Here is a 19,193-nt window from a genome sequence, read left to right on the forward strand (position 1 = left end):
CCCACTTTTAATGGCATAATGTGTGATAATGTGTGATAATGTGTGATAATGTGTGATAATGCAATCTTCATATACGCCGTCATTTTGGTATACGTATAGATCACATTTTATGTTTTATTTTAATGTTTCTGTGTACATAGATAAATCTCCTCTCCATCAGTTTGTTCAGTGAGGAACACTTATCCTTTTGTCTTGAGTAAAGTTAACATGTCATCTGATCTTCATGCACAACATCAGTATATTCTGTGTAAATTGCAACCCTGTATATTTTTTAAATGTCAGTGTAACATAATATTTATATGGCGCTTCTCTCATCTCACAATGGGAATAAAACAGGTTTCAAATAATTATATGTGCGAGATTTATAACATGTACCCAGGAAAATACCTGAATATCTAACCTATGTGGTTCTAACCAATGCATGTACCTGACGGTGAGAATCACTGGATTGTCTGGTCCAGACTCCAGATGTTTACAAACAACATCATACAGCTGTCATATTGCTGAAACAAATATTGACTCATGATATTGTCATAATTGTACAATGGACGCTGCTATTTGCTGTTGTTTCAACTTGAGATTGTAACACCCTGCAAGAGTTAGTGGACAGCATCCACCCCAGTGTGCTCAGTGTGCTATATCAATGTGTTAGTTCCTCAGCAGTGACTTTGATGTCAGTACTGTAGTTGGATGGTAAATAAACTGTGCCACACAGAATGAACATGAGAGTAACTGAATTCATACATCATTATTTTGTATTTCAGAAAAAGGCATCACTAGCCTCAAAATATAGAACAAACATTAAAATAAAAGCATTTAAAGGCATTAAAATGTCAATTTACATCTTAACTTTGAAGCTTACTTTTAAAACGTGATATATATGGCGTGCTTTGTACTTGCGGCTGCTCAGAATGTATTTGGATTCTGTTTTGGATATGTATTTTTGGACTACCAAGGAAGGTTGCTAATCATCATCACAACATTTTCTTGTGCATGATATCAATCACCAGTTTGCCTTGTAATGACACTGATTTAACGAAACGTGGCTTACAATAACGCTTCCTCATATACTGAAAACTTTTCCATCAGTTAAAAGTTTTGTGTCAGCGTTTCAAAATTGTTTAGGTACAACAGGGATATTCAGTTTGACATGAGCGTCAAGAGAGTCGAAGAGCCCCTCCTTAGAGTTGATAATTTTCCAGCGTTCAAGAACTTTGAAGAAAAACTCGTTACGTAAGGTGTTCCTGAATAGCACATTCCAGTTCCATGAGACAATATATTTCAGGTTACACTATCTGTGTTGCTCTGTGGTGTTAAAAGTGAACTAACCAGTCCCCCGCAGGATGATTAACATCGATATTAGCGCCTTCTAAAACAAGCAACATACTGGCCTACCTGAACCACGGATCATAGCATTTGTACCACATCAGCACCTGCCGTAGTACTACATCCTCCCTGGTTATGTCAAATTGATCAGAATTCAACACATCTATTTTTGGGATTACACTTTCTGGGAAAAGTACACATTCTAGAACGTATATTCTAATATTCTAAGTCAGGCACTAATTCGCCTAAAGCCAGCCATTTAACCCACTCAGCCACAAAAATATCCGCCTAATAACCGTGAGTCTAGACCTTCTCCGTCAAGTGGGTTCATGAGGATTCTCAGTCAAGGGTTTACACTGGTTGAATCTTCATTTCGGAGAATCTGAGCGAGTAATAATATCCCTTCCACCTGGACCAACACACTCCAGAAGCGTAGTTCGTGTTATTGTATTGACCGTTGAGCTGAGATGAGTGACATGATCCGAACCACCACCCGCTGGGATAGATGGCGCCACAGTTTGACGCGTGGGCGTCGTTGTCTCGGTCGAGGGTTGTGAAGTTGCGACCGTTGCCGTAAGTGAAGCTGTCTTCTGTCAACAAAGAAGTTTGTTTTAGCTCATTGCATTGCAAAGTCACACGTGGGTAAATTGAAACGCTTTCTTAGGAAGTAATTACTTTGCTATCTGTTTGGAAAATGCCTTGTTACATTTTGTACCGATCCACTATTATGCTCCATGTTCTTTTATTTTACCATGTCTGGCATGAGTGTCATGTCATGTCATGCATAAGTATAGAACGTCGATATCACCTGGTTACAAAGGGAGCCAAACAGTCGCAAGATCAGTGACGTGATGCCTGTGTCGATGCATTCAAATTTATCTCAAAGCGGCGACGACATATGATTGATTGATTCAACAAATACTAACTGCTATTCCCAGAAACTTCTGCAGCAGGTACTTTCCAGAGGGACCCGTGAAGATCTGGATTAGAATTGATCTTCAGTAACCCCTGCGTGTCGTAAGACGGGGTCGGGTGGTCGGGTTTTCGGTTGACACGTGTCAATGTATTACAGTTGCGTAGACTGTTGCTCATGTTGTTGATCACTGGATTGTCTGGTCCACGCTCGATTATTTACGGACCTCCGCCATAGAACTGAAATATTGCTGAGTGCGGCGTAAAAAGTAAACTCACTCACTTTCCAGAGAATGTCCCATGAACAGGTCTCAAACAGGTAATGCATCGGACACAAAGAGGTAAAAACCAACAGGAAATACTCACGACACTCTCCCGAGTAGCCACCTGTGGACAGCATGTAAAAGCTATCCTCGTCGGCGAGGGCGAATTGCTGATAGGTAGACACACATGTGTTGTCTTCAAAGTCTGCGAGGTCGATACGAAGTTTGTAGGCTTTCCGAGTCGTTAGCCAATGGATATTGTCATTGCCTTGAACATACAACTTATGGTAAGGGGAATGAAGACAGGATATGAAGATATGATGTTGATCTGCCAATGTCTTTCTATCATCAGGTGCTCAAACATGATCCTGATCAAAGTATTTGAGAGTATGTCCAAGTGATGAGTGAGTAAGTTTAGCTTCACACCTCTTTTTGCAATATTACAGCAAAATCAAGGCGGGGACACCAGAAATGGGCTTAACTCACCGCACCCATATGAGGATTTGAACTCGGATTTTCGGCATGACGAACAAACGCTTTAACCACGAGACTACCCTACCGCATTCTCCGCATTGAGTCACGTCAAGTAGGGTACCTTGCGTCAAGAAAGTCCGATGTTTTGCAAAGATGCGAGTCTCAGATGTTTACCAATTTAGTGAGACTGATCATCATATGGTTGTGGTGCCAGCATACCTAAAAGCACAACAGGGACGAAATAGGATTCGAACCCATGATGATAACTGTTAAGTTTGACAAAATGACCGCGTAGGAAAGTACGGTCTCTCTCATCACTAAACCATACGTTGATAATGTGATCAGTAGGTCTGGAAACATGATCTGGATCTAACTATGTAAGGTCATTTTATCTCAGTGTGTTAATGAACGGGGATATATTGAACATTATCATCAGGTGAAGTTGACAAGTTGATTCTGTTTAAGTTCGTTAATCCATGGACACAATGGTTTACTTAAAGACTTCATTGAAAAACCTTTCCCCAAGAAAGGTATCAGATTTCTTTAAAAAAACCACTTTACCTGACTCTCATTTTGAGGTCGAGTGTTTTGATTTGTCCAAAATCTCGCATTCTCGTGATCGTGATTTTTTTCTCAAAGGCGAGAAAAAGAGAATGGTATTTGGGTCAGATGCAATAATTACTAGAGAGGATTTGCTCAAGTATAATGCATTATTCAGCCCTGTCTTTACCTAGCCAAAATTCAGTCCCCAAGTATCCGAATCCCTTTTTGTACTCGTCCCAGGTTCTGCTAAAATCTACAGACCCATCCATCCGCCTTTGGAATACCTGCAGAGAAGATGTGTTAGCATGAAACGTCCTGACCTGATAATACAAACATCTGAATAAACGACTTATGTGGGCAGATGATAAACTAACGTCTGGTCCCCCAGGTGTGATGCAGCTACTGGCTGCTTCACCGTGACGAACCCATTCCAGGACACGAGGTGGTGACAAGGACTCATTGGACAGCATGTACTGTGACAACTAGCTACACAGATATACCATGAAGAGCACATAGCTTCGCGTGGTGTCAACAAGAACCCATAACGGAGGATGTACAGCTAGCTACTGCCATACTCCCTATACCCGGGAAGATCCAGGTTAGAACTGGATCACTGGACCGTCTAGTCTAGACAGGATTATTTACCGACCGCCTCCGTAGAGCTGGAATATTGCTGAGTGCGGCGCCAACCAAACCCTGCTCAACAGCAACAACGTAACGTTCAACATGAACTGTCCAGACAGACTGATTATTAAAAAAACAAACACTTAATCAGTGTTGATCAAATATGGAATACTTTTCCAACCATACCCAGAAAGTCCAAGACAAATCTTTATGACGTAAAGGACGCGGTCATTTCAGACGTTTCCTAGCAACACAGATGCTTGGGCCTTCTGATGTCTGCCCAAATTATGGCGATATACAGGGGACATGGTGTGCCAGTTTCATTGATGATAAACAGTGGATAGAGGTGAGAATTTGATTTCATGTTTTCACAAAGATTTCGCAATTTCCTTATGTGGCGTAAAACTAAACTCACTCATTTATGAAAGTATAGGTACACGTGATGTATTAATTCAATTTTCATCTGAAACTCAGCTACTCGCGATGTACTTAATTAATCTTCACCTGTCGCTGCATGTGATGTTGATGGAGCATCTAGGTACACGTGATATACACAAGTTACACGTGATATACACATTCACCCTTCACTGAACACTTACCTACACATGACATACTGATAGACTCTACACTAAACTCCCAGCTGCACTTTACAGGCAGATACACTTATCAGTTTAACTGAACGCTTGGCTTCAAGCCACACACAGGTGATCATATAATGGGACACCTTAATTGCCACCTGGGACACGGAAGCAGCACTGTCAACCAAAAAAAACCAGTCACACTTGACAAGCATATTCACTCGACACTGACGACATTATCGATTGGCCTGTTTACTGAAACGTCTTGGTTTCATCACATGTTCACAGGAGTGAACGCTCCACTCAAACCCTAGTGACATGTGGCATACATGTGACCCAAACTGTAGGAGACATTTATCTGCCGCTTCAAACAATAACATTGCATCGGCTTAACTTAAATATTTCGGGCTGAACATTACTGCAGAGTACACTCAGGTGAGTGAGTGAGTGAGTATGTGAGTGAGTGTGGTTTTACGCCGCGTTTATCAATATTCAAGGTACATCAAAAGGGGGAACATCCGAAATGGCCTTCACGCATTTTGCCCATGTAGGGAATCGAACCCGGCCCATCGGCGTGATTACCGAATGCTTGAACCACAAGTATAACCAACCGCCCTTTGATTATAACAAAAGTTATGGAATATTCTTATTTTGATAAACAAGCACTATGTTCCACTGGTCGTTGTCAAAACTACTGACTGTTTATATATCTTGACTTTCATTCAAATTCAATCAAGGGAAATGGCGGTATTTATATAAAAGTGTGGACTTGTACTTACTAACCAACCACCACCCGGTGTCCTCATGTCACAGGACACCTTCATCTTTGCATCGCCACTTCCTGGGTTGATGGTGTAGAGGCCGTCCGTAGTGCCGTATTTGTATGCGTCCGAGCAATCTAACAAACAGATGTAGAGTTTCCACAGTCCATACTGTCACATGATAATCACATGTATCGAGCACTTCAACCACTTGCGTGAAGAAGGTTAAGATCAACGTGACCCTGACCACCTCCAACCGTATTTACACAAATCTTGTAATGTATTATCACTGTGCCATTCAGTTTTTCATGAAGATATTTCTTACTGAGCGGTATCGTAAATACTTGTGATATCGGTGTGACTGCTAAGCATTGAGGATCTGCTTATTGCCGCTTTGATGATCTTCTAGGCATGTCAGAAGCAATGGTGTTGTGCGGCGTCGGAGACTGCGTTACAACTCATTTCACCTTTCATTTGGCTGTCCAAAAATCTTAGGTGGATAGAAAGGTTTTAACAAACATAAATTTATGAATTGTTGTTTATATATATATATTAGAACTTAGAATATCGTTAACAGTTGTGATCACATTTTGTTTCATGCACAAGTCCGCTCGTTAAACAGGGTTACCTCCCTTAGTGTTTGCAAACATAATTATACATTGACATCTCCTTTGCCTGTTAGTTCATAGAATTAGCGTGTTTCCTCTAACAGTCGCCTGGACTATAATAACAGGTTTTTTGAAAAGAAATAAATGTATTGTCCCTTGATCCTATAATAGACGAATATTACGGAATGGTCCATTTAGTTATAACTTCCAGTCCTCAAGGCACGAGTTGATAGGTATTATGTAATCCACGAGGGTGAGGCGAGGGTGAGACGAGAGTCAGACGAGAGTGAAGTGAGAGTGAGACGAGAGTGAAGCTAGAGAGAGACGAGAGTGAGACGAGGGTGAGGCGAGAGTGAGGCGAGAGTGAGACGAGACTGTGTGAGCTGGGAACTCCCCAGGGAGTTGAGTTGTGCCAGAAATGCCAGAAACAATGCATCCGCTGATCAAGTGTTTGGTGTTGTGTTGCCTTTGACACGGTATGTCAACACAAAGGGACGTCACTCTGAGGTGGACACAGATTACAGAAATTTCATCAATCAAGAGCTGGTGACTTGTAGTAGGTATGATCTCACAAGTCTGAAGATTACTTCATGCAGATGAATACCTGTCCATTTCTCTCTTTCTGTTAGCAACGTTCTTTATAGAGGTATGAATTTATAATGACATACCAGTGGCTGGCAGTCAGTTGTTACTGTAAACTAGATCATATATGTGCAATGAAGATGAAACACATGCCCTCTTTGATTGTAAATTATGTAACGATGCTACGTTTTGTGTAATACTTTCAGCGAACAATCCTGAATAAACATTATGAACAGATTAGACAAAAACATCATCACAAGCGTTAATATATTTGGTAAATGTATGCTTAAAACTAGAGTTGCAATAATTATAGTCAGAGCATTAAACTGTAACCTTTTATGTGCGCTTGTATCAGCTGTGTAATCTATCCGTATTATGTGACTCTGGCCTTCATGCTGAATATTGCCTGTTTGTCCGTCTTATAACTTGCTGCACCAAGCTGTATGGGGTTACAGTCATTGCCGTTAGGGGGTAATGGCGTCACAACTATGTCGCATGCAAAACGTTTTTAATCGGGACTGTGGAATAACCTAGTGGTAAAAAAAAAAATCATATTAAAAGCACCTGGGAATAGTTCTGCAATTATGAATGGGTGAGCAGGTTACCGCCATTTCTCATCTTCTAGTTTCGGATTCGGACTTGTCAAACAACGAACCTGCAGGGTACATTAATTACAGTTCATCATTACTGAAGTTAGTCACCCCTTCTCTTCCCCCAAACACTTTGTTGTAGGGTAGTTCGTAATATAAGAGTTCGGCTTCAAGTCTTTACTTTATGTTTACGTATTTCATGGCATCCTTAGAACAAAGCAAGCTTGGGGTTTCATGCTTTAGTCATGTTCACGTTTAATAGCCCATTGGTCGAAGCATTTAAATCTGCAAATTTTAGGTCAAGTGTGCTTTTCACCATAGCAGTGCCGGAAAGTGATATATATTTCTAAATAAACATTTTTCAAAATAAAAATATATGTTCCGTAGCTAGAAGATAACTTTTGCATACACTTCAATTGTTGTGATTGTTACCATGGATATGAAATGATATTGACCAATCTGAAGGAAGCATCGCCTTCAGCCCTGTCCTGACAAAGATGGCCGCGCTTAGGCAACAGTGTAGTGTGCAGATGGGTGTCTCCACGCTAATCCAGAACAAACAAATGTTATCATCAAAACAGTACACGGTTAACAGCAAATATACTATTTGGAATACAGCATATGTTCAACGCGATGTCATATGCTTTAGGGCATTTAAAATTAAAAAAAAATAAGAATATGCATTTGGCAAAAAAGAAAGAGTGAGTTTAGTTTTTCATCTAACTTACCATCTGAAGCTCCACATGCTACACGATTACGTCCGTGACATGATGTTTCACTGTTATTACTATTGAATATTGATTTATTGATATACGTCCATGATTTTTTTCGCTTTCACTTAATTTTTACGTTTCGCTTGTTTGATCCATTTAACCGGATGAATCCAAAACGTCCGGATAAACGGGGTTCGACTGAAAAATAAGACTTTTTCTTTACCTAAAAGTGGGTGGCCATGTTTTCAGTTCATGGTCTAAAGTCAGTTTCGATTATTTTGAGCTACTAGAGAATTATTATTATTTATTTATATTTTGTTTTCACCATCACTATCTCTACGAGTATTGAGATACTGAACAGTTAAGATTGAGCCGTTTTAAAAATACAGTATTTTGATGTCAAACATTGATAAGGATCAAATGACGCATAAAAGTATCTGACGCTTTTAGTCTAACGTGGAAATAGAAAGTGTGCCGGCAAAACATGTACTTTCTATTGAGTTATCATATTGATGTCTCTATCTGCGGAATATATACCATCAAATTGGAAACGCATAGGCGAATTGTAGTTTTAAATAAATCTATTAATTACCTATTATGTTGAAAATATGTAATAACTTGTTATCAAGTAAAAAATGTTTTGTCTGAAAATGTTGATTTTGGTGAGAGTTTTGATAAAATTTAGAAAGGCATCGCCACAACGCAACAGAAATCACCCTCCAGATGAAATTGTGCAAGACCATTCACTGTCTGGCAATAAGAATCCACATTGCTTTCAGAAATTGGCATTCATTTTGAAGGAGTATCAAAGTCACATCAATACGTCACATCTAGGCTCTGCGACACGGAAAATCACCGAGATTAAAATCTTCCGTTGTCAGGCGTCTGAATGTTAGTCTGAGCAAGATATCATGGCTTGCAGCTCCCTGCAACCAAACTGGTGCAACAAATGACCGTCCCCGTATCGGTACATCCGGGTATTACAGTTCCGTGATCGTCCTGTCATGGGTGAGCACAGCAGCCAGGGTGCCTTGTCTTCAGAGGACGTCCGGACAAACTGTACGAAACAGGTTAAAAGAGATTGGTCTGAGAGCCAGGAAACCCGACGTCGGGGTCGTTCTACATCGTCACCATCGCGCTCAGCTTCTCCGTATCTAAAAGTATCCACTTGATTGTATATATATTCTTTTAAACCGGTGTAAATTTTCATGCACTAAAGTCTATTTGTGGACGAGTTATCATGTTAGGTAAAAAACATTTTCGCAACAGATTTCTCGTCTATTTGTTTCTATGTATAGTAGTAGTAGCAGTGGTGCTTATAGAACGACAGAGTCAGACAGTCTTTGTTTATTTGTTATTTAGAGTTGGATTCAGCAATGTTCAGGCTATATGTCGACACATACGGTCCCCAATTCATACGAGTGAGTGAGTGAGTGAGTGAGTGAGCTTGGTTCCAAGCCACTTTCAGCAATATTCCAGCAATATCATGGCAGAGAACACCGGGTATGGGCTTCACACATTCTACTCATTCATGGGGGTTTTCGGCGTGACGAACGAACGCTTTAACCACCAGGCTACCGCCCGCCCCTGTGGCCATAAGAAAAATAAAGAGCGAATCATTTAATTCACGCGAGACGCGCATAAATGATCCTATTGCACAATATCAAGACTTTCAAGAGAGCGTTTTCTTCAGAAAAAACTCGCAAGTAGATACAAAATCAATACAAATTCTTAACACACAACTACCAAGATCAGCCATTGTTTGTCTAATGCATTTTTTCACTAGGTTTACTTTGTATACTTTATGAGAAGAAAATATTTGAGTTCATGTATTTTAAAATAAACACATTTCCTTATTATAACTTCTGCACAAAATATGGATCGTTGTAATCATGGAATGGTTGAAACGGATTCTGTCCTAGCAACGCCGGTAAACAAACTTACGGAGCTTCACATGCACCGTGGTCTCTGTTACAGTCATTTCGTGTTAATATTCAAAAGAATAATCGCGGGCGTTTAGTATGTTTAAAACTTTAAAAGAGTCATTTTTATATCGTACTTGAAAATGAGCTTCTTGTATGAACATTATGACATATTGTAATGTTTTGAAATATACGTGAGGCGTACTTGCGATCTGATAGACTAAAGACTAATAAAATACGCATTATACGTAAAATCTTCGCAGTCTGCTGGCATAATTCAAAGTAAAATATTGCAAATAATGAAAAATAATCAAAATTAGTTCTGTCGTCTTTGAACACGACAACAGGAACTGCATCGCATACATAGAGGCGAATCTGCAAAACGCTGGTAAAATATCGTCCAGGTTGTCATCACAGATTCCACGACTCTCTCTGTAATGAGGGCGGAAAGGTAGCCAAGTGGTTCAAGCGTTCGCAAGTCACGCCAAAGATACAGAATCAAGTCCCCACATGGATACAAAGTGTGGAGCCCATTTATGCTGTGATAGTGCTGGAATATTGCTAAACGCGGCGGAAAATTAAACTTACTAATTTTTTGTGATTTGCTCCGGTACGTCACATTCGATTTTGAAGTTTAATTCTAAAGCGAAATGGATTCCGGTAATATTTTCATTATTTCCTGTATGTGAGTCAGCATTTACGCCGCTGTGCGCGGTATTCCAGCAACTTCATTTTGCACTGCTTGTAGAAACTGTGAGTTAGTCACACTGCACACTGCACACTGCCTCTTAGCATCATCTAGAAATAGACACACTACGTCAATGTAGTCTCAATGCTCATGCTGTTGATCACTGGACTTTCTGGTCCAACCAGGAGCCAGCATTCCTGACATAGTTGATTTACTCTTAGAAGTATAGATTGACTTGTCTCTCATTTCAAATTGAGCCACAAACTTAGTCGAGTTATATTACATCAATTATTGGGTTTCAACTTCACCGTAGACTAAAGATCGTAGCAGGACTGAGGTAATGTTTTACAATGACACCCTGGGTATGTAATACAGGAATGTCAGTGAAGTTCAGCTTAGCAACACAGTACTATGTTCAGTTTCAGAATGGGCACAATCCGTATTGAAGATGGGGGACGGAGTACGGTATGTACACACTGGACCACAAGGTGGAAGTGTGTCCCCAAAACATTTCGGGTTTCAATGAGTGAGTGGGTGAGTATGGTTTGACGTCGCATTTAGCAATATTCCAGCAACATCAGGGAGGAGGATACCAAAAATGGTCATTGCATCCATGTGGGGATTCGACCCGGATTTTCAGCGTGACAAGCGGACACTTTAACTACTAGGCTACCCCTTCTGCCCTCACAAATAAACTTTACTTAATTAATTTTTTCATTCATTTATGTCATCGATAAATAATTCAGTCTGTAACCACGAAACCATGGCAATTAAGACAACGTGCATTATGATATTCTCACTTATTGATATTACGAACTATATGCTAGATAAATAATTCATTAATGTACAGAACTAATTACAGTTAGACAGGCCAATAATCAGCACTAACATCGACTCATTTGTAGATATGCATCCAAACAAGATTTGTAACATAACAAAATCTCTCAACCAAATCTTAATGATCTTATTAATAAATAAATATGCCATTGAGAAGCTGTGACTTCTGTTCGTTCTGGCTAGTCTTTGTCTATATCAGTTTAAACACGGTAGAAAGCCACCACAGAATCCTTGACAAAGATTCTACATTGCTTTGCCCAGTTCACCACGTAAGGTCAGCGGTATGTGACGTATTGATTCGATATAAAAATACCAACACGAGAGTGTTATTAGTTTGTCGATATATGACAAAAGACATCGTTGAGAACGCTTTCAGAAACACCTGTTCTCAGGAAGGATGAGGCTAGATACACATCATCTGGAGGGTTGAATGTGGCTGTATGTGGCAACAAAACTTTTTGGTAACCTAGTAATTTAGAACCTGAAATACATTAACAGTATCCAGTTCTATCTGTTTTCACAAGTATATAGTTAGAAAGTGGTGTCACAGGCACCTAAGAATTAATCATAATTACGCCATTTTAAGTATATTGTTACAAAGTGGTGTCACAAGGCACCTAAGAATGAATCATAATTACGCCATTTCAAGTATATTGTTACAAAGTGGTGTCACAAGGCACCTAGGAATTAATCATAATTACGCCATTTTAAGTATATTGTTACAAAGTGGTGTCACAAGGCACCTAAGAATTAATCATAATTACGCCATTTTAAGTATATTGTTACAAAGTGGTGTCACAAGGCACCTAAGAATTAATCATAATTACGCCATTTCAAGTATATTGTTACAAAGTGGTGTCACAAGGCACCTAGGAATTAATCATAATTACGCCATTTCAAGTATATTGTTACAAAGTGGTGTCACAGGCACCTAAGAATGAATCATAATTACGCCATTTCAAGTATATTGTTACAAAGTGGTGTCACAAGGCACCTACGAATTAATCATAATTACGCCATTTCAAGTATATTGTTACAAAGTGGTGTCACAGGCACCTAAGAATTAATCATAATTACGCCATTTTAAGTATATTGTTACAAAGTGGTGTCACAAGGCACCTAGGAATTAATCATAATTACGCCATTTTAAGTATATTGTTACAAAGTGGTGTCACAAGGCACCTAAGAATTAATCATAATTACGCCATTTCAAGTATATTGTTACAGTGGTGTCACAGGCACCTAAGAATTAATCATAATTACGCCATTTTAAGTATATTGTTACAAAGTGGTGTCACAAGGCACCTAAGAATTAATCATAATTACGCCATTTTAAGTATATTGTTACAAAGTGGTGTCACAAGGCACCTAGGAATTAATCATAATTACGCCATTTCAAGTATATTGTTACAAAGTGGTGTCACAAGGCACCTAGGAATTAATCATAATTACGCCATTTTAAGTATATTGTTACAAAGTGGTGTCACAAGGCACCTAAGAATTAATCATAATTACGCCATTTCAAGTATATTGTTACAAAGTGGTGTCACAAGGCACCTAGGAATTAATCATAATTACGCCATTTCAAGTATATTGTTACAAAGTGGTGTCACAAGGCACCTAGGAATTAATCATAATTACGCCATTTCAAGTATATTGTTACAAAGTGGTGTCACAAGGCACCTAGGAATTAATCATAATTACGCCATTTTAAGTATATTGTTACAAAGTGGTGTCACAAGGCACCTAAGGATTAATCATAATTACGCCATTTTAAGTATATTGTTACAAAGTGGTGTCACAAGGCACCTAGGAATTAATCATAATTACGCCATTTTAAGTATATTGTTACAAAGTGGTGTCACAAGGCACCTAGGAATTAATCATAATTACGCCATTTCAAGTATATTGTTACAAAGTGGTGTCACAAGGCACCTAAGAATTAATCATAATTACGCCATTTTAAGTATATTGTTACAAAGTGGTGTCACAAGGCACCTAGGAATTAATCATAATTACGCCATTTTAAGTATATTGTTACAAAGTGGTGCCACAAGGCACCTAAGAATTAATCATAATTACGCCATTTTACGTATATTGTTACAAAGTGGTGCCACAGGCACCTAAGAATGAATCATAATTACGCCATTTCAAGTACACTTTGCGGACGCCTTGGTCATGAGAGCCTATGCGCAGAGTCACTGTGGACAAAATAACAAACTCTATGTGGCAGTATAACTGAAAACAGGTTTACATCCGCAAACATCAACGAAACTATTGTTAACGCGCAGTCATGAATCAGTTTCTTATATAGAAATACATGTATGATCTATAAATCTATTAGGAAAAAGTCTAAATTGATTTGGATCAAATACTGCCATAATTATGTATTTAGTATTTTAATATGAATGTAAATCATTCATACCAGTTATACGTGCTTGTAAAAATTCCTCCTTTGAGTGGCCTTTTTAGAAACTAGAAGTCCGATAAAACAAGGATGACTAGAATTAAAGAAGTTGTCATCCATATATGCATCGTTATGTCGAGACTGAAGGGTCCCTGCGTACACACTTCGAGTTATCCGATGTTCGATATAACGGCAACATATTGACAGCATCGTAAAGACGCACGGACGAAGCTTTTGATTTGAGTGGGTGTTTAGTTTTACGCCGGTTTTAGCAAAATGGCAATAATCCAGCAATATCACGGCGGGGGACACTGGAAATGGCCTTCTCACATTGTGCGTATAACACTGGGCCCTCGACGTGACCGCTAGACTCTCCCACCTTGTGTAAAATAAGTCGACACAACGGTGTTTGATATTTTATATATGCTATTTTCATGTTTGACTGATATTATACAGCGTTTGGCTCTACCCTAGTCAAACTGCTTCAGTATGCACATTCCAGTGACGATGTGGCGTCGTGGCAGAATATTAGATAGTGGTCCTTATGAGCCTGACAAGCTGGAAGATCATAGGAAAATTGTTCGACACATCTAGTACCGTTTGTGGTGGTACTATGGCTATGGCATCTACACCGTTGTGGTTATTTCCTACTGGTGGTGATTTTACCACGTACACTGACCCGTGTACTTACTGAAATACTGACGTCTATAATATTCTTCTAATCTGTTAATGACATGTGAAACATTCTTCAGTGTGGAGGCTCGTTTACTTTCGTACAGATCGTGTCAAAGTCAAAGGCACTAGGGTAAATTCTTCGAGTTATCCAAGGTTAGACACAACCGAAAAGGCGAATAAAGAGACAAGACGAAGAACTAAAGCTTAATTCGACACACTAGTGTTTGTGTATATTTTGCAATGTAAATTTTCTTGATACAAAGGTAACATGTTGACGTCGTATTAAGCTTTTCGCATTCTCTTAAAGGTCACATGCAACGTAAACCACAACTTTGCAGATTCTCATACCTTTCGGTATGCACTTACCCAAACAAATCAACAAAAGTGTCCATTCAACCTCTAAAGAAGCCCACGAGATCGGAGTTCAAACGATTCACTAATTTCCCCCCAGCGCTGAGGGAAAAAGTGGTTTCAACAGCTATGCTGCGTTGCGCTTATAGCAGTATAGTGAATGGGGTCTCTGAGTTTGAAACAGTATGCCTGCCCCGGGTATAAGGGCGTGAGCAGTAGTCTGATCTTGGTTGTGTACACAAACAAGGAAATAATCTAATTGTTACATAAAAAACCATGTTGATTGTGACAAGCAGCCTCTCTCACAGAGAAAAGTCAAAGTCTGGTTTATTGACACACACACACACGAATACACACACACAAATGTAATTTTGTCATCACTATACGAGAATGTTTGCGGATATAATATTATCAACACTACACGTGAATGTTTGACGGACATAATTTTGTCAACACTATGAGATAATGTTTGACTGTTATGAACACTGTAAGAGAACACTTGATGGATATAATATTATCAACGCAAAAAGAGAATGTTTGACGTGTATAATATAAACAACACTTTAAGACAAAGTTTGACGGCTGTTATTATTATCTCTACATGAATTTTATCAAAACAACGTGAGGATGTTTGACAGTTCTTACCGTCCTGATCACAATATCTGTAATATACCCATCCATCTCCAGGCACCATGTCTGTAGTCGACATGGATCGGTTAGAGCTCCCTTGGCAAATGAACGTTCCTGTGTTGTAGAAGAACGACTTGCACCTGGGGTCCCTGTAGCAGTCTGCGGCACACTCCGCTACTCGCTGCCTGTTCCCTCTACTCCACAGTGCACTCAGGGAACTGGAGGAACCAGCCAGGGAAGGCTCCGAACAAAAGTTGGCTCTCTCCAGTTGGGCGCACGTGGCGGAGCCAAGAAACCCCAGTATGAACACCACCTTTATACGTGCCATGTTCTTCTGGAAGGTTCAAAATACCAACACCGCAGTTGATGTGACAAAACGATAATACACGTGTTCTGGGTCTCACACAGAAGGGTTATTGTTATTGTCAATATGGCTATCGAAGGTGAATTTCATTTCATTTTCAGCAGTCCATACTATAACATTAGAAGGAATAAATTCATTCCCAAACATTTCCATCAGTATCCTTCCCAGGACAAACCTACATCATCTTATTTCTTCACCAAATGTTGATATTTTGAAGGGACTCCGTGTATTGAAAAGAAATCTTTGTGTAAACTGATTCTTACATTGTGCAATAACATGTTTTCATGTGTTGTAGAAAAGGAGTTATCATTTCTTCTCAGTATTACGAAGCATTCCACACAGAAATTTGTATTTCAACACGGTGTAATCTTGACCACGAGGATACCACTACTGAATATAAAACTTTGACGCTGGTTTTTGTAAATCATTTTGTTGTAAGCATGATGGTAGATATCTTAATGTAAATCATTCCGCTGTGTAGAACAAGCCAGTGAAAGTATTACGAACATGGTCACATTTGCACATACAGGTTTTCAACACACACATACAAAAGTTTGAAACATAACTTACTTGAGATCTTGATGAATACCGCTTTAAGCAACATTCCAGCTATATCCCACTGGTGACAGGTGAAACGGTTGTCATACTTTTTATCAATGAGGAATTCGAACCCTGGTCTTCGGTGATCGGGTACCTGCAAACCAGTCTGGGTAGAGCGGTGAATGTGACAAACGACGAGAACCTAATAGCCAACTGAGATCCTATACGTATCCGTCATGTGACCCTGAAGCTTCCCACAAACAGATAGACAACCAGCTAATCCAGTTGTTTAAACACGCTTTGCAGAACATCATGCATTTGTTGTTAAAATACCGTATATCTATCAATATCATATGTACTACAAATACCAGAATTCGAACAAAAGGAGTTTTTTTTGTATTCGATTTATTGACAACACTGTTTCCCGCACTCCGATACCTCTTTGATCAACAGGAGCATTGATCGTACAGCCACGATAATGTCTGTCTAACGACGCAGGAACTTTCGCGGAAGTCTGGTTATTACGTAATTTGATGCTTGTGTCTGTAACATACCAACAGACAATATGATATGTGAACGCCAACCAGTTTCTATCATGCCAATACCTACACTATAGAACTCGCGGTAAAACAGTGGAGATCCATTAAAACGGACCACCGACAGACAACAACCACAGCAGAACTTCGTGGAGAGATTAAAAAGGTCCCACCCCAGTGGGAGTGTTATTGGGTAGAAATATGTCCCTAAAACATTAGACAATGAGAACAAAGTCATCATTTAGAGCTACCTTTTTATCGCTATTGATTCCATGCTTTTGTTACCTTTATTACAGGAGGAGACAGAACACACCATGTGTTGGAGGCAGAATACATAATACCATTAGGGTTATTCATTAGTCTGAATCATCACAAAGGTTTTTCAGTTCTCTCCCATCACAAGTCAGGAGGTCAATGTGTGATGAAGTTTTTTACGAATCGAAACGTTGTATCGGGTCATGTGAAAACGGTGATCAGGCTCGATCATAATTTATCAAAGGATGTGACAAGATAACAGCACTGTAGTGGAGAGAAGAAATTTGTATTGACGCACAACGTTTTTATTGCCATACATGTGACGTTTCGGTGGATACAAATCCCCATGCCATACTCTTTGAATGCCACTTACAGAAGAAACTCTAAAGTGTCAAATGGTGCTAGTTTCAGAGTCGAACCATGGCCTTTCCTATTCACCACCCGGCTCCTGCCGATGTCACTTTGAACTGAAGAGAGCGTTACGTGAGTATAGAATCGGTATTGAGTTTAACCTACATGTCCCTGTGTGCTGCTACGTGAAAAGTTAACAATCAAGAATGATCTCCACTGATCCACCACTTCTTTCATCCTTGCAATAAGAGAGGGGGAGGGATATGTCTTGCCTCAATATGTTAGTCAACTATCGTGGAGCATCTTGACATCCTTAAACCCAGAGGCAATATGTTAGTCAACTGTCGTGGAGCATCTTGACATCCTTAAACCCAGGGGCAATATTATATGTTAGATATCTGTCGTGAAGCATCTTGGCACCCGCAAACCCCAGCAGCAGAGAAAGATGAACCCCAAACACGACAACAACAGTGAGAGATAAACCCCAAACACGACAGCAACAGAGAGAGATGGGTCCCAAACACGACAGCAGCAGAGAGAGGTGGACCGTAAACACGACAGCAACAGAGAGAGATGGACACCAAACACGACAGCAACAGAGAGAGATGGACCCAAAACACGACATCAACAGAGAGAGATGGCCCCCAAACACTACAGCAACAGAGAGAGGTGGTCCCCAAACACGACAGCAACAGAGAGAGATGGACACCAAACACGACAGCAACAGAGAGAGGTGGACCGTAAACACTACATCAACAGAGAGAGATGGATCCCAAACACGACAGCAACAGAGAGAGATGAACCCCAAACACGACAGCAACAGAGAGAGATGGACACCAAACACGGCAGCAACAGAGAGAGATGGACCCCAAACACACCATCAACAGAGAGAGAGGTTGACCCCAAACACGGCAGCAGCAACAAACAATGCCACAATGTGCGTACAATTGTACCCTACTGTCTTGGCGTTCACATTTCGCGTGAGCACAGGTTGAGCATTCATGTTTCTTATGGCACATGGTCGGTTTTCGGTTAAATCTGAGATAAAGGTGAAATGATTACTGACCTAAAAAGAATGAAGTTCTAATCCTTTATGTTATGGTGGCCATTTGCACCTGTTCTCCAGATTTTAAACACAAGGGGCCCGTTTCAATAAACTCTCGTCAGCCTAAGATCTCGTAAGTTTTCTCGTAACCATTGTGCCTCCTATACTTTAACACAGGAGCTACGGATGTTACGAAAAAAAAGTTGAGAGACCTTAGGCTTACAAGAGTTTTGTGAAACAGGCCCAAGGTCCGTCAGTACTAATGAGTTGATGGTCGCTGGATTTAGATCACTCGGGGCCAGTCTACCCATTATGAACTGGGATATGTCATCACTGAAAAGAGAACCCTTAAGGGTACACGATTGTAACAGTAAAACGGTTGTTTTTTTTGTAGATATCTTCTTTTCAATGTTGTCAATAGGTATCGTTTCCTATGATGACACGTATACCAATGTCCGTTGGACAAACATGGAACAGTCATCTATATTATCACACATAGCTACCTTTCCCCCCGATCTGTGAGTGAGTGAGTGAGTGAGTTTAGTTTTACGCCGCACTCAGCAATATTACAGCTATATGGCGGCGGTCTGTAAATAATCGAGTCTGGACCAGACAATC

At 39.9% G+C, this 19,193-nt stretch overlaps 1 protein-coding gene across 1 annotated transcript; it reads right to left on the bottom strand.

The window, feature by feature from the left end:
- Nucleotides 1-888: 888 nt before the first annotated feature.
- LOC137268469 (microfibril-associated glycoprotein 4-like) lies at nt 889-16,478 on the bottom strand. Its single transcript, XM_067803034.1, has 6 exons — nt 16,419-16,478; nt 15,500-15,818; nt 5,500-5,618; nt 3,706-3,802; nt 2,605-2,769; nt 889-1,916 (listed from the first exon to the last, which is right to left on the bottom strand). The coding sequence occupies exons 2-6, from the start codon at nt 15,810-15,812 to the stop codon at nt 1,678-1,680; spliced, it is 933 nt and encodes a 310-aa protein (XP_067659135.1). The 5' UTR covers nt 15,813-15,818; nt 16,419-16,478; the 3' UTR covers nt 889-1,677.
- Between the last annotated feature and the right edge of the window lie 2,715 nt (nt 16,479-19,193).

Source organism: Haliotis asinina, chromosome 16 (genome assembly GCF_037392515.1).
Source record: "Haliotis asinina isolate JCU_RB_2024 chromosome 16, JCU_Hal_asi_v2, whole genome shotgun sequence".
NCBI classification, from domain to species: Eukaryota; Metazoa; Mollusca; class Gastropoda; order Lepetellida; family Haliotidae; genus Haliotis; species Haliotis asinina.